The sequence below is a fragment of the Pan troglodytes genome, chromosome 9 (genome assembly GCF_028858775.2).
Source record: "Pan troglodytes isolate AG18354 chromosome 9, NHGRI_mPanTro3-v2.0_pri, whole genome shotgun sequence".
In the NCBI taxonomy this organism is placed as follows: domain Eukaryota; kingdom Metazoa; phylum Chordata; class Mammalia; order Primates; family Hominidae; genus Pan; species Pan troglodytes.
The window spans coordinates 13,990,580-14,005,735 of NC_072407.2; the positions used below are offsets into that span (position 1 = coordinate 13,990,580).

The window sequence follows — 15,156 nt, forward strand, 5'->3', positions numbered from 1 at the left end:
GGATGGTAGAGACAGATATTGAAGAAATGATTAGCTCAAAGCACAGAATTAAAAACTTCCTTTTGGGCTGGGTGTGGTGGCTCACGCCTGTAATCCCAGCACTGGGAGGCTGAGGTGGGCGGATCACAAGGTCAGGAGTTCGAGAGCAGCCTGACCAACGTGGTGAAATCTCATCTCTACTAAAAATACAAAAAATTAGCCAGGTGTGGCGGCAGGCACCTGTAATCCCAGCTACTCGGGAGGCTGAGGCAGGAGAATCACTTGAACCTGGGAGGTGGAGGTTGCAGTGAGCTGAGACCGTGCCACTGCACTCCAGCCTGGGCAACCGAGCGAGACTTTGTCTCAAACCCCGCCCCCCGCCGCAAAAAAAAAAAAAACCCGCTACTTTTGAAGAAGACTCTTACACCAAGACAGGTTTATATTAGGATGACAAGTATTATGTATATCACAAATTAAATCATGTAACTTCTGTGAGGAATCACACTTAAATAAACATAAATTAAAAGTGTAATGAATAGTCAAGAAATAAAATATCAGTAATTCAACTAAAAAATGTCAGGAAAATAATACCATTTAAATAATTTCTAAAAACAATATAATTTTGAATTCATTACCTACACTGTTCTGTTTCATGAAGGCTTGCTTATTGTCAAATTGCAGTGATTTCTATTTAGGACTCTATAAAAACACCCAAAGTTTGTCAGAGGCTAACCCATCAGTAAAATTTATCTTTCATAAAATCACTATACAAACTCATCATCCAGATTTCAGTTTACTTTTCAGACTATAAACTTTTATTAGAAATTTCTGGATTAACCAGAAGTTCACTAGAGGGAAAAATAACTTTATTTCCTCAGAGAGGTATAAAGAAGTTACACTTTTTTCCTGGAAATATTTTTGTTAGAGGATGTGGTGTACGTGGGAAACCCCCTCACAGTTTTACAATCACAGGTTACAGAATCCTTTACAATTTTAGATGTGGAAGAATTTACTCAATAATCAAATATTTTAGGGAGGCTTTTTTTTTTTTTTAAAGAACATTCCTAATTGGTACTGCATGTTCTAACTGGGGAAAAAAAAAATCCATGTTAAAAACTGTCCTAATTTACTTCCCTATTTATTTTGAAAGTAAGAGACATCAAATCAAGCTTTCAAAGTTTTTGAAAATGTACTCAAAGTACTAATGTGCAGGCAAAGATATGGCCCTCTTTCATTAAAATATATTTTAAAAAAGCAGAACATCAACAATTAAGTGTTTCAATTTGTGAACTTCAATTCATGTTTCCATTTGTGAACTTCACAATGCAATATCATCAGGTATCAATTCTGTGTTGGCCTTTAATTTTCAGAGGAGCAAAGAACATTATATAATTTGGTCTTTTAGTAGAATAATTATCATAGAATAGGTTTTGTTCCATGAAATATAAAAAAAATTGAGTTAGAAGAGTCAATAGTGATGGGTAGCGATAATATTTTTATGGTTTGACATATGACTGTGAAAAGATCAGGGTTCCAACAAATGGGTGTGGTGTTATTTCAGTGATATAATGGTGGGTATTTTCATTGCCCCAGAGGCAAGCTTGTATGTACATGTTCTCACCCAGGGCATGCATACATACATACAAAACCACATAGGTTCTTTTTTTTTTTTGAGGCAGAGTCTTGCTCTGTCCGACCCAGGCTGGAGTGCAGTGGTGCAATCTCGGCTCACTGCAACCTTCTCCTCCCAAGTTCAAGCAATTCTCATGCCTCAGCCTCCTGAGCAGTAGGGACTACAGGTGCATGCCACCATGCCTGGCTAAAATTTTGTATTTTCAGTAGCGACAGGGTTTCGCCATGTTGGCCAGGCTGGTCTCGAACTCCTGGCCTCAAGTGATCTGCCTGCCTCAGCCTCCCAAAGTGCTGGGATTACAGGCATGAGCCACTGTGCCCAGCCCACATAGGTTCTTTATCCCAGCAACTGAAAATGGAGACCGGTTAGCCAGTGCTTTCTCTAAAGATGAGGTTTCTTTTTTAAAATGTTGTTGTTAGTAGTAGTTTTTGCAAAACCACTGGTGACTGATTCTAAGATCCTGAGGGGAAAAAGGGTGTAATGGCATTCTGCCTCCCATTATATCAGCTTCTCTGTAGTGCTGATTCCATAGCATATTTGATACTGGGTTAAGAATGGGAAACAGTCACTCAGAGATTTTGCTACTAGCTTTCTGCCTCTATTTTTCCCACTGAGAGATATTGTAGCTGTTCTTTCAAATATTTAGCAAGTATTTTTTCTTATGACCTAAGTATTCCTTCATCTTAGGTCCCCCATTTTGATTAAGAGCACCAACAATGTTCTTACCAAAAACTGAAATCTTCAACTTGAAATGTTCAATGTCCTTACCTTAAATTCTTATTCTAGAAGGATAAGATACAGGGGACTACTCTATACCTAAATTTCCCATGCAGTGGGGTTCCCTTCTTTCTTCTTTTAATGAGACCCACATAAAAATGACCAATTAGCTGTATGAATTTAGTAAAGAAGAAGTATAATTTAACAAAATATTACCTGAACAATGGGATATTGGGAAAATATTTTTCCCCCAGTTCTAAGAAGCTGGTAAGTGCTTCCATCTTCTCATGAGATCTAGGTTTTTGTGAATCAAGATGTAAGTGCAACTACATCTGAGTCTCTTATTCATATAAGAAATAAAGTTGAATAATGAAGGAAATTCAAGTTTTCACATACCAGATACATCATCATCTTCATTCCATCCAGGACGATTTACTCTTTCTTCCACAATTGTCCCTGTCTTCTTCTTCAGTAAATATTGCCGCCCAATTGTCATTTTCCCTGCCCTTTTGGCACCTTTCACAATTGTTTTTGAGAAGGTACTACAAGTCATAAAACCAAAGAGAATGTCAACTTAATATAAAAGCACTACTTGTATTGTTGACACCTACTTAGCTCAAATTGTTTCTTCTCCTTTCCCACAGCCACTACTGGTCCAGACTCTTGTTAAGCCTCTCCTTCTTTAGGTTACTTTTAATATGGCAGTAGACTAATTTCCCATAAAACACCACTGTCATCAGGATACTGTCTTAGGAAAAACGTGCAGGAAAATGTAAAGTGAGACACAAACTACTTATCACCCCAAATCTAAACTCCTTGGTTTAGCTTGTCGGGGAGGACTGCCCTGAACCCACTCTGGTTATCCTCATGCCACTGTCCCTACCACAGTTCCCACAAAGCATGCTTGTTGGAGTCCTCCTACACGGAAAGCCAGCCTGCCCACTTCTCTACTTACTCAAACTCTCTTTCTACCAACTCACAAGCCTTTCTTTGAGATCATATGGCCTTCATAGTTGGCAACACATTTGCTTATTTCTTAACTGTTTTAAGTGTGTATATGTGATGTCCTGACTCTAATTAGCTGTAAACTTTAAGAAGCATAGAAAAATAATATAATTCCCCTTTTTTGAAAGGAGAAAAATAAGAAATCAGAAACTTGAGTATCCTTTTGAGAATCAGCTTTAATTAAAGGGAAACTAAGATGTAAATCATTTGGACCTAAAAGTACTTTATTTATTCAAACAATTTAACCCTTCTTGCTGACAGAAAATCTAGGCAATCCAGAGAATTAAACAGAGAACCTATTTCCTGACTAATCAGATGGAGGTGAAGACTCTGAAGACTGTTCTTGATTATATTCTTCTCTATCACAAAGAACTCTTCTGGTGTTTTCTTGCCATTCAGTAAAAAGTGATAAGGCTTCTTTTATTATCAAATAGTTTCACCAGACTCCATCTTTAGTTATTTGCAATGTAAACCTGAAGGTTATGAAACACGTTTGAGATAACAGCTGGGAATCATAAAATACTGATATTTCCTAAATTAAACTTATTGTAAATCACTTGTGTAACTTTTATTTTTTAATTTTTATTAGTGGGCTTTCTGGCAAAAACTGGAAAGTCTGCTAGACAAATTCTAAAAGAGCTGTAACACTAGGTGTAACTTAAACTCAATGGGATTTTTGAAATTTTTTCCCAGCTAAAGCTATATCTTTTGTTTCATATACCCAGGCAACTCTTAAAATTTTTAAATTGCTACATCTCTGTTGCAGCTAATATAACAGGCTTGATACAGGTATATATTTCTGAAACTAATATAAATATACATGTTTCTGATAGTTTCTAAATGTAAAATACCACACAAAGCTTTGTCTCTTCCATTGAAGGCTGAGATAACAAACATCATAGGCTCCTCTCCGACCCTATGGTGCTAAGACAAGATGCTTGGTCCACTGCTGTAAATCCCTAGGAACTTGCTCATGCTTCAGCATACCATACCTGGATATTACCTGGTAAGCAAAGCTAGACAGGTGGATAGCTGTGCAACTGAGAAATAATATACTGTCTGGAACCTCAAATTTTCTATAATCCCCAATCTACCCTTCTTTCAGGCAAAGGAAGGGCCTCTTTTCCAAAGTCTGCAAAGCTCTCCCTAGTACTGTAATTTGTATTGGCAGATGCCCGAATTCTACATGGTTAACAGTAAATGAAATTTTAGCCCTTATATTTTATCACTGACGGAAGATAACTTAAAACTATTGTTATTTCATCATAACTGAAGTTTAAAACTTTCAACATAAATTTCTAAAAACTTTCTAGAAAATAAGGGTTCATACTAAAGAAATATGACAACTAAATGCAATGCCTGATCCTGGATTAGATCCTGGACCAGGAATAAAAAAGTTAGGTACTAAACTAAAAAAGGATCATTAACACAATGTGAATATAGACTCTGGGTTAGATAAAAGTTTTATATTAATTAAATTTTCTGGCTTTGATTACTGTGCTTATATAAGATAATGCCGGACAAGGGGAGGGATAGCATTAGGACAAATACCTAATGCATGCAGGGTTTAAAACCTAGATGATGGATTGATGGCTGCAGCACACCACCATGGCACATGTATACCTATGTAACAAACCTGCACGTTCTGCACATGTATTCCAGAACTTAAAGTATAATAAATACATTTAAAAAACAAAATAAAATAAAAAACATAAAAAGATAATGTCTTCGTTCTTAGGAAACATATTGTGATGTACTTAAGGATAAAGGGACATCTTATATCTAACTCAAATGGCTCAAAAAAAATATGTGTATATATGAGAGAGAGAATGATAAACAAATGGACCAACGTAGAAACTACTGGTGAATCTGGGTAAAATATATACAGAAATTCTTTGTACTACTGTTATGAATTTTCAGTAAGTTTGAAATGTTCAAGAGTTATGAAAAACAGAAAATATAGCCTCCTGTTTCTAGATAAAAGCAAATCTGTCCACTGGGCCTGGATATTAATAAAAGCTGAAGGGATTGGTCAAAAGCATTTAGAAAGTGATCAATATGGAAAAAAGAGAAAATAGAATTTCACATTCTAAAAATGCATTGTGAGCAGTGGACATGACAGTCAAAGCCTCTGGTAGCTTTTAGTTTTTGAAACTTGCTACATATATCAATGCTGCTGTTCCATAACTTTATGATCTTGGCCCCATGGGCTTGACAGAAACAGAACAGTGAATGAAAAGAGCAATCGCTTACACCTGGACACAAAGGATAGGTTACTCCTTTTGCAATCAATTACGGGAGGGATGAAATTAACAGACTTGTCTTTCTTCTTACCGAAAAGAAGTGTTCTTTTCCTTCTGTTTTGGTAAAATTATTTGTGGGGTAGTTTGTCCAGCAGCAAAAGCAAAGGTACTGAAAATGGACTGAGGATAACGGAACTTCATCAGCTGTTTCTTAAAGATCTCTACTACTTCTGGACTGACTTCTTCATCAAATGCTACCTTAATCAACTAGAAGCAAAAGAGATTAAACACAAAAGAAGCATTAAGGATTTCCTGGCAACTTTCCCCCAAACAACAGAATATAATAACACAAAATGGCATGACTGGAGGTCGAAGGGACTTTGGATAACATGCAATACAATTTTTAAATTTTTAAAAATAAAAAAAGGCTCAAAAAGGTTTACTTGCCATAAATGGCTAGTTGGCAAGGAAAATCATGTATCTTCAAGTCAGTTTCTTTAAGATTATTTCTTCTACAATGGGATAGGGAATTGTATAGCAAACACGCCCTTCTCATTTCTCAACTGGTTGGTTCCAGATACAGAATTTGGCCTAATAAGGTCTCTTCCTACCCAGATACAACAAATGTAGGAAGAAAAAAAATCCGTTTGACTAGAATCCTAATCAGTACAGCTAGGCAATATTTGAGTGTGGAGTTCTTTGGTAGTCGGAACAGTGAGGAAATCCTTAGGCAGCCAATGCTTTCAGGTGATGAGAGAAGGTCTGGAGCCTAAAGATCAGCAGCCTTACATTTCACACAATTAGCATAGAAGCCAATAGGAGAGATCCTTGACTAGAAGGAAAGAGGCAAGAACTGGCATTCTTAGAAATCTGAGAAGTGATGAAGAATAAGACAAGCAAAATATTGCAAACTGAGAATTTAAAAACAGGAAAAACTAAGAAAAGGTCACTTCTTCCAGGGTCTGGTTTGCATTATTCAATAATTATTGAATTATTGCAGTAATTCTACAAAGTTCTGATACAGTCATAAACCCCTGGAAAACCTCTTGCTTTATCAGGGGTATGCAACTAGTACCAATAGAACTTTAGCCCTAGCTATACTGTTTACCTTTCCATAGAACAGCCACAGGGCATTTCCTTCAAAACAGATGACAAGATAATTGCTTTTTATCTAAAGGCTTCATCAAACAGGTATTGAGGTATAACTTGGCAGAGAATAAGAACCAATCACACTTGTCTAAGTTTCTAAGATCACTCATTATTGAGTATCTGCTGGTACTCTGAGTTGGCTAAGGGGCTCCAGGGATTAAATCCAAGACTATTCATGAGTTTACTCAGCTGATGACTACCCTCTCAGACCCTATGATCTTCCCCATTCTCATCCTCTTAACTTCTGAGCACATGACCACACAAAATGGCCATAATATCATTTGACTTTTGAAAATTTTTGAATAGTAAAACAATGGCTTCCTTTTTTAATACCTGAAAAGATGCTGATGTGATCTGCAGTCCTTCTTGCATGTTCTGCTGTAGCTGGTTCTGCATTGTAATCTTCTTCTCCTTGGTGATGGAGGCAATGGGAAAGCTCCGCACAACTGTCTGCTCACCCACTGTAAATAGACAGGACACAGCTTCAGCAACAACACTTTATAGCTCACTTTTAGAGTGTCTACTGCTCACTTCATCAGTCTCTGCTAGAGAAATGTATTTGAAGAGGACACTGCCCAGGGATGCAGTGAAAGAAAGTGCCCTTCACTCCAGAAAAGGATTATGTCTCAGGAGTGGCAAGTGACTTACATTTCACACAACTAGCACAGGAGGCAGTAGAAGGGATCCTTGACTAGAAGGAATGAGGCAAGAACTGGAATTCTTGGAAATCTGAGAAGTTAGAGACAAGTGACTTGCCACTCCTGAGACAGAGTCCTTTCCTCGAGTGAAGAAACTGTCACAGCCTGACTGCCTTCATTCTTTCTATCTCCCCAACCTACTGTGTGCCACATAAGATCACCTGGTTTAAGGCAATTTTATAGGAAGGGAGGTTTTACAAAAAAAAAAAAAAAATACTCCTCAAGTATTGAAAAGACACCCAAGATATTTAATGTAAGGATAAAGCAAAAGAGAATAGGTTTTTAAAGTTTGTTTCCAAATATGTAAAAGATGTTATACTATATATATGTGCCTTTGGAAAATAAGCCTGGACTTAAGCGCAAGATTTTTAGGAGTTTATTAAAGCAAACAGGGGAAAATATAAATAATTATTTATCAAGTACCTGAGGTTATGAAGATGAGAGTCTAGAAAAAAAGTAGCACACTCAAGACCTCCCTTGAAGAGCTTCCAATTTCCCGTGGGAGGAGAGTCACATGCAGAATATAATAATATGTGGTTAGCTCCTACGTTTGAGGGAACAGTCTACAGGGATTTAAATATTTCAGAGAAGGATCTCTGCATGCTAGCTGGATAGAAAATGATTTTTGGGAGAATTGAGAGAGAAGATGGAGCTTTAAAGGAAGTGTAGAATCTGGATTTGCAGAAGGGAAAGGAAGAGCATTTTAGGCAGTGGTAGAGGAACATAACAGGAGTGGCAATGAACAAGGCCTCCCAGCTAGTAAGCCAGGGTGGGGAGGGGGTGGGGAGATGTGAACTAGGTTCATCTTATTTAACAGCTCATACATTTCTTCATTTATTATAATCAGAATCCTAATTCCCTGGATCTATCAATCTGTAATCTAGAAAAATTCTGACTATCTTTTTACATCAAGCTCATATCCAGAGGCTAAGCAAAGTCAGGATGTACATAGGATTTAAGTTCTAGGATGTATTTAACACCTACATTTATATAACATGTAAAATTATAATATTTCTATGTGTCATCAAAGGATAAATTTTAAATTAGAAATTTAAAAGGAAATAAAAAGATTTTCTTTGACAAAAATAATTTTCCTAAGTGAAATTAATTCAAAATTTGAAAGGAAAAGGCAGAGAATATGAGATTTCATACTAAGCATACTTTAAAATAAATAAATTACAGCAATTTAAATGAACACATAAGCAAGGAAAAGGCAGAGAATATGAGATTTCACACTAAGCATAACTTTAAAATAAATAAATTACAGCAATTTAAATGAACACATAAGTATCACGTTTACGTGTCCAAAATGTGTGTTTATGGCCATTAACCTCACAAAAGTCCTACTATAAAAAATTGTAAGTACTGCATAGTTTCTTTTAAAAATACGTTTACTTTCAAATACAATTTGTGTATAGCAATATGAAGGAGCAGTCTAAGACACTTTTTTCTCCTTTTCACTTTTTCAAAATAAGCAGAACTATTCTTACAAATTCATCTTTCCTTATTTAATTTTATGAACTGTTGCGCATTATATGGTAAGCAGTCTTTTATGACTGATGTACTAAGCCATCTTGATTCTATTCAACCTAGGAATAATGCAACTGTTAAGATTTAAAAGAGAATACATTTTATATATCTGAATTCACTTGTCCAACAAATGAGTAGCACATAGTGCATACTCATCAAATGCTACTGCATACATAATTTCAAAGGAGAAAGGCACTTTCGTGACCATTTAGCCCAGTGGTTCTCAATCACAATCACTTGTGGGGCTAAAGAAATACACAGATGCCTGGGTCTCCCTATTTCTACTGCTTCAGATTCTAATACAATTGTTTGAGGGTTGGGCCCAGAAACTGGTATTTTTTTTTAAAGATTCCCAGATAATTCAAATATACAGCCAACATTAAGAACCACTGAATTATCACCAATGAAAGCCCAATCTCCCAATTTTATAAAAGAGGAAAATAAAGTCCAGAAAGGTTAAGTGATTTAAGTCACTGAGCTTTGACTTGGAGTCCTGTTGTTTTGCCCAAAGTCTTAATTATGTGCTTTTCCTATCAACAAGAGCATTTTACATATAGACTATAGTGAATTTAAGAAGATAATGTAGATTACTTCTGGTAGGGCATGCTATTCCTTTCCAATATAGAAGGCTGTACTGAATAGTAGAAAATAGAAACAGAAGTTATAGGAGTTTGGCAAGTAGAAGAGAAGTTGTCTGCTAAAAGGGAAGTGGGGTTAATTGGAATGGAATAAGAGGGAAGTGGGATTAGTTGGTGCTGGACAACCTTGTGATAGTTAGCATATCCTTCCACAAAAAGGTTCAAGTATCTGCAAGACCTTAGTTTTACAGTTAACTGTAGGACTCAGAAAGCGTGGACAAACCAGCAAGGGATATATTCAGCAGTTAGAGTGAATATCTCTAGGGTATAATACTCTGCCTCATGAAATGAAATTATGATCATTTCAGCAAATGAACCCTTGATTTATTGTTTAGAAGATAACACTTTGTTCTTCAAGTAAAAAACTATGACCCAAATTATCATTAGCTCTGTCAGACTAAAGTATTTCACCAAAATACCTGTGTGGCAAAAAGCTGACTTCGGATTTAAAATGATCTGCAAATCACTGTGCACAGATGGGATGGAGACCTCATGTACCACACAGATACCCATGTTCTGATGGCACGTCGAGTCATACCTAACTGATCATGGGGTGTTCCTCTGAAGAGAATCCTGTATGTGGTGAGGAACAAGGCTCCTTCTGCTGGCAGGAGCTGAGGGCCTCCGAGAAGACCTCCAGTAGCTTCTTCTCTTCCATCAGGATCCAGCAAGACTCGAAGACCCTCACAGACAATTTCTTCTCCTGGCAGCAGAGCAGGTCTAAGAATCTTGGGCTTACAACAGAAAAAGATTGATTGATTGATTGACGAATTGATTGATTTTTGGAGACAGGGTCTTGCTCTGTTGCCCAGCCTAGAATACAGTAGTGCAATCATAGTTCACTGCAGCATCAAACTCCTGGGCTCAAAAGATCCTCTGACCTCAGCCTCCTGAGTAGCTGAGACTACAGGCATGCACCACTATGCCTGGCTTATTTTTAAATTTTTTTTGTACAGATGGGATCTTGCTACATTGCCCAGGCTGGTCTCAAACTCCTGGCCCCAAGCAATCCACCTGCCCCAGCCTCCCAAAGTGCTAGGATTACAGGCATGAGCCACCATAGAAAAGTATTTTAAACACAACTTTTGTGGAGTTTCTAATACTTAGACCATGGTTATCTTTTCAGTTACAGACCTAAAAAACTTAAGCCAGACTTCCCAGATAGTCACATGAAAAACCTGATTTGGTAAGAGGCAGAAATGAAGTTTATATACCCAAATGTGAGAGGATTCTTTGCAGAATTGTGTAAAAGTAAAGTCACTGAGAAATAACTCAAATATCTGAAATATTCATTCAATGAAACATTTTGTAACCTTTAAAAAATGACATAGATCTATATGTGTTAACATGGAAAAATATCCAGAAGGCCGGGTGCAGTCGCTCACGCCTGTAATCCCAGCACTTTGGGAGGCTGAGGCAGGTGGATCACCTGAGGTCAGGAGTTCGAGACCAGCCCGGCCAACATAGTGAAACCCTGCCTCTACTAAAAACACAAAAATTAGCTGGGCATGGTGGCAGGCGCCTGTAATCTCAGCTACTCAGAAGGCGGAGGCAGGAGAATCGCTTGAACCTGGGAGGGGGAGGTTGCAGTGAGCCGAGATCGTGCCACTGCACTTCAGCCTGGGCAACAGAGCAAGACTCCATCTCAAAAAAAAACAAAAAACAAAAATAAAAACCCAGAATACATAGATTAGTTAAAAAAGCAAGTTAGAAACCAGTATGTACATTATAATCCCATTTTTGGAAAAAGAATAGGAATTGTAAGACTGTGAACCAAACTGTTAAAGGCAATGGTATCACAGTTAAGGGTGGAGGTGGAGGTAGTATAGGGAGGACTGCAGGGGACTTTCACTTTCTACAATGTGTATTTCTTTTATGCTCAAATTTATACAAAGAACATTATTACTTTTGAAATTATTTGCACATTATTTTGTTTTTCAAAAAAACAAAAAATATGGACGAGCTTTTAACTAGACCTGTCCTTGGCCACGTAATGAACATTTACACAACTCAGGAAATTCTGACTCAGTAACCATATGATACATTCCTCTGAAGAGTTTAGGGCTAGGAAAAAAAAATCTCTCCTGAAGGTCTAATATGTTTATTTTTTACTAAGCAATAAAAACTAATCAGCACTATTATTTTTGTTGGCTCTAGTGAGTTTAGAGCTAAATGTAAAGCCAAAGTATAATAATCGCTGTGTCTCAGGTTTCTGATAGAATTATATTCCTACCTATCTGCCTTCTGCTCACTCCTTTGACTAAATGAATGAATGAATGAATTTACCTATTTATTTATTTATTTATTTATGAGACTGGGTCTTGCTCTGTCACCCAGGCTGGAGTGCAATGACATGATCTCAGCTCACTGCAGCGTCAACCTCTTGGCCTCAAGTGATCCTCCCACCTCAGCCTCCTGAGTATCTGGGACTACAGATAACACCACCACGGCTGGCTAACTTTTAAATTATTTTTTGTAGAGATGGGGTTTCATCATGTTGCCCAGGCGCTGGTCTCAAACTCCTGGGCTCAAGTCATCTGCCTGCCTCGGACTGCCAAAGTGTTGGGATTATAGCCGTGAGCCATGGCTCCTGGCCTCAATTTGTTTTTGTTCTATTATAAAGTTCTGTTATATAGGCAAGAGGGTCCTGAACCATAGTCTACTGGCGCCAGACTACAAAGTAATCATCTGAGAGCCTTGTTAAAATACAGATTCCCAGACATGCTCTGGGGTACTCCATTTCAGGAGGCTGGGGTTGGGTCCAGGACTCTGAATTTTTAATAGACTTTCCAGCTGTTTGGGATGTATAGTCAGATTCAGAAACCTGGGTTTTTTATGATAATTGCCTTAAATCCTTTTTGGTGGTGGGGGAGGGGGAGAAAATAGGCACAGTATAAAATCTTGGGTTGGGCTTAGAGGTTAGAAATGTTCCTAATTTATGCCCTGCCTATAAAAGTAGACTCAATGAGAGGTTATTATTGCTCCTTTGTTGAATCTAAGAAAAGATTCTGTTCCTATTTCAGTATCCTTTTTATAAGGTTCTATATGACACACTTCTCTGACAGTTTAACATATCATTAAAACTGGAGTTAGTGTCTGTCAAAGGTTAGGTGAACATCCTTTCCTGGCACATAGCAGTCTATTGTTTGTTTTTAAGAAGAGAGGCTATACCCTGAAAGCATGTAGTCTGGAATTACCTTCTGAATAGGCGGAAGTCTTCTGCTTTCTCGATGTACTGCTTCTAGGGTCTCAATGTGCATAGCTACAATTCCTAGGATGAGTCAGAGTATTCAAAATGAAAGAACACAGACAAGCAGGATAAAAACAAATTCTGGATATTTTAGAATTAAAAGTTAATTACAGTTTACTGGTTCCTCAAAAAAGTTAAAGAGAATTACCATTATGACCCAGCAATTCCACTTCTACATATATACCCAAAAGAAATGAAAGGACTCAAACAGATACTTATATGTGGATATTCATGTATTATTATTTATAATAGCTAAAAGGGAGGGAGAAGCAACTCAAATGTCCATCAACAGATGAATGGATAAAATGTGGGACAGCTATACCATGGAAAGTTACTCAGCCATAAAAAGGAATGAAATTCTGATACATGCCACAACACGTATGAACCTTGCAAACATTATACTAAATGAAATAAACCAAACCCAAAAGTACAAATATTATCTAAGTCCACTTATGTGAACTATCTAGAACAGGCAACTTTATAGAGACAGAAAATACATTAGAAGTTACCAGGGGAAACAGGAGTTACTGCTTAATGGGTAGAGTGTTTGGAGTAATAAAAAAGTTTTAGAAATAGATAATAGTGATGGCTGCACAACATTGTAGATGTAATTAATGCCACTGAATTGTACACTTAGATTATTTTATGTTATATATGTATTTTACAACAATTTAAAAACATTTTAAAAACTAATCAGAAAATAAATAAATAGCATGGCTGAACTATAATGGAAGACACATGTATTGCCAGGTTTTATGCTGAAACTCAATAATCTCCAACATTCTGATTCTCTAATATCTGCAGAGTGATTACCTGGTATCATGCAATGAAGGCTCTTGATGTGATCCTGAGTAACTCCACTCTCTGTACAAACTTTGTCAATAAATCGGGTAATGAACCGCACAACAGAATTGGCAATGTCATTATTCTCTGAATCTTCAAACCCACTCTCTGTATCATAGCTCTCAGCTACACTTCCTGCAATACTAAGACAGTCAAGGAAAGAAATCATGGTCAGTACTTAAATGCAACAAATGACTACTATATAGTAGTCAATTTACATAGCGACAGAAACATGATCAAAGTGATGTCTACTCAAGTAGAAGGCTCACTTAACTCCATGGCTCCTTGGTAAGTGATGGTGATAAAACACAATGTTCTACTAGTCTACATTTGGAAACTACTGTCAGGCAGTAAGTTTCTGTAAGGAAATTTGTTTGGACCCAGATTTGCTTCCGTAAGGAATACCTTTTGTCACTCTCCCAAAAGGAATGCAGGAACCACAGAAAATAAAGCAAAAGAGGATTCTTTCATTTATTATGGACTCCCTGGGCCTTCTAAAGCAACCTGTCCTCCCAAGTTAATTATTACATAGAGAACAAGTAATATGGCTATCTTTGGCTACTTGGCAACTGAGGAACATGTTCCCTGGTAGGCAAAGTAAGAGAATTTTTCTCAGCAACAAGCCTACTCTTCCATATATAAGGACCAAACTGTCCCTTCTCTTGCCAGGATTTATCACTCTCTGAGTTAACTGCAACCCATTTGGCCACTTTGAAGCCAGCATTCTTCTGTAGATGATAAAATCATGCAAGAGAAGGGAACAAATTTGAAATGGAACAGATGTGAAAGCTCAATCTCTGCCCTTCTTGCTTATTCAGCTCTTACTGTTCAACCCATCAGACTCTGGGAAAAGACTCATTTGTCTGTTCCTATTAACTTCTCTTTTCTGCAAAGCCAACCACATTAGCTGAATCAGTGTTAGAGATTGTTAAAGTAAAGCTAAGCAGAGACTATGGCCATCAATATGCAGACTTTGAGAGAGCACTGTCATCTATAATGATTATTATTTGTTTATATTTATTTATTTATTTTAGAGACAGGGTCTCACTCTGTCACCCAGGCGAGAGTGCAGCGATGCTAGCTGTAACCTCAAACTCTTGGGCTCAAGAAATCCTCCTGCAGCAGTGATTCTCCAGCCTCAGCCTCTCAAGTGGCTAGGACTACAGGTGTGTGCTACCACACCTGACTAATTTTTATTTTTTGTAGAGATAGGGTCTCACTATGTTGCCCAGGCTGGTCTTGAATTCCTGGCCTCAAGCAATCCTCCCGCTTCGGCCTCCCAAAGTGCTGGGATTATAAGGTAGTCAGCCCCATGCCTGGCCCAAAACTTTAAAAGAAATGTAAAATATAGTTATTGCTTGTTATAATGAAGATGAACGTCACTGGCAATGGAGAATGGAGATAAAGCTGTGACAGCTAAGGAATATCTTACAAATTAAACAGATAGGTCCTGTATTGAAACAGAGTCTTG

At 37.4% G+C, this 15,156-nt stretch overlaps 1 protein-coding gene and 1 non-coding gene across 8 annotated transcripts in view; both read right to left on the reverse strand.

Annotated features, from left to right (window-relative positions):
* SBF2 (SET binding factor 2) overlaps window positions 1-15,156 on the reverse strand; it is a 516,757-nt gene that overhangs the window by 61,333 nt on the left and 440,268 nt on the right. For all 7 annotated transcript variants that reach the window (XR_010147145.1, XR_010147144.1, XR_010147143.1 and 4 more), the window contains 6 exons: window positions 13,656-13,828; window positions 12,790-12,863; window positions 10,131-10,326; window positions 7,060-7,187; window positions 5,669-5,844; window positions 2,726-2,871 (listed from right to left, as the gene is read on the reverse strand). Coding sequence is in view for 4 of the 7 variants with exons in the window: in XM_016920369.4 (XP_016775858.4) it covers window positions 2,726-2,871; window positions 5,669-5,844; window positions 7,060-7,187; window positions 10,131-10,326; window positions 12,790-12,863; window positions 13,656-13,828 (893 nt within the window). In the remaining 3 variants the exon portion in view is untranslated. The remainder of the gene's footprint in view (window positions 1-2,725; window positions 2,872-5,668; window positions 5,845-7,059; window positions 7,188-10,130; window positions 10,327-12,789; window positions 12,864-13,655; window positions 13,829-15,156) is intronic.
* On the reverse strand, window positions 3,923-3,984 carry LOC112204864 (U7 small nuclear RNA). The gene has a single exon (XR_002938613.1). It is a non-coding gene; the product is annotated as a U7 small nuclear RNA (small nuclear RNA).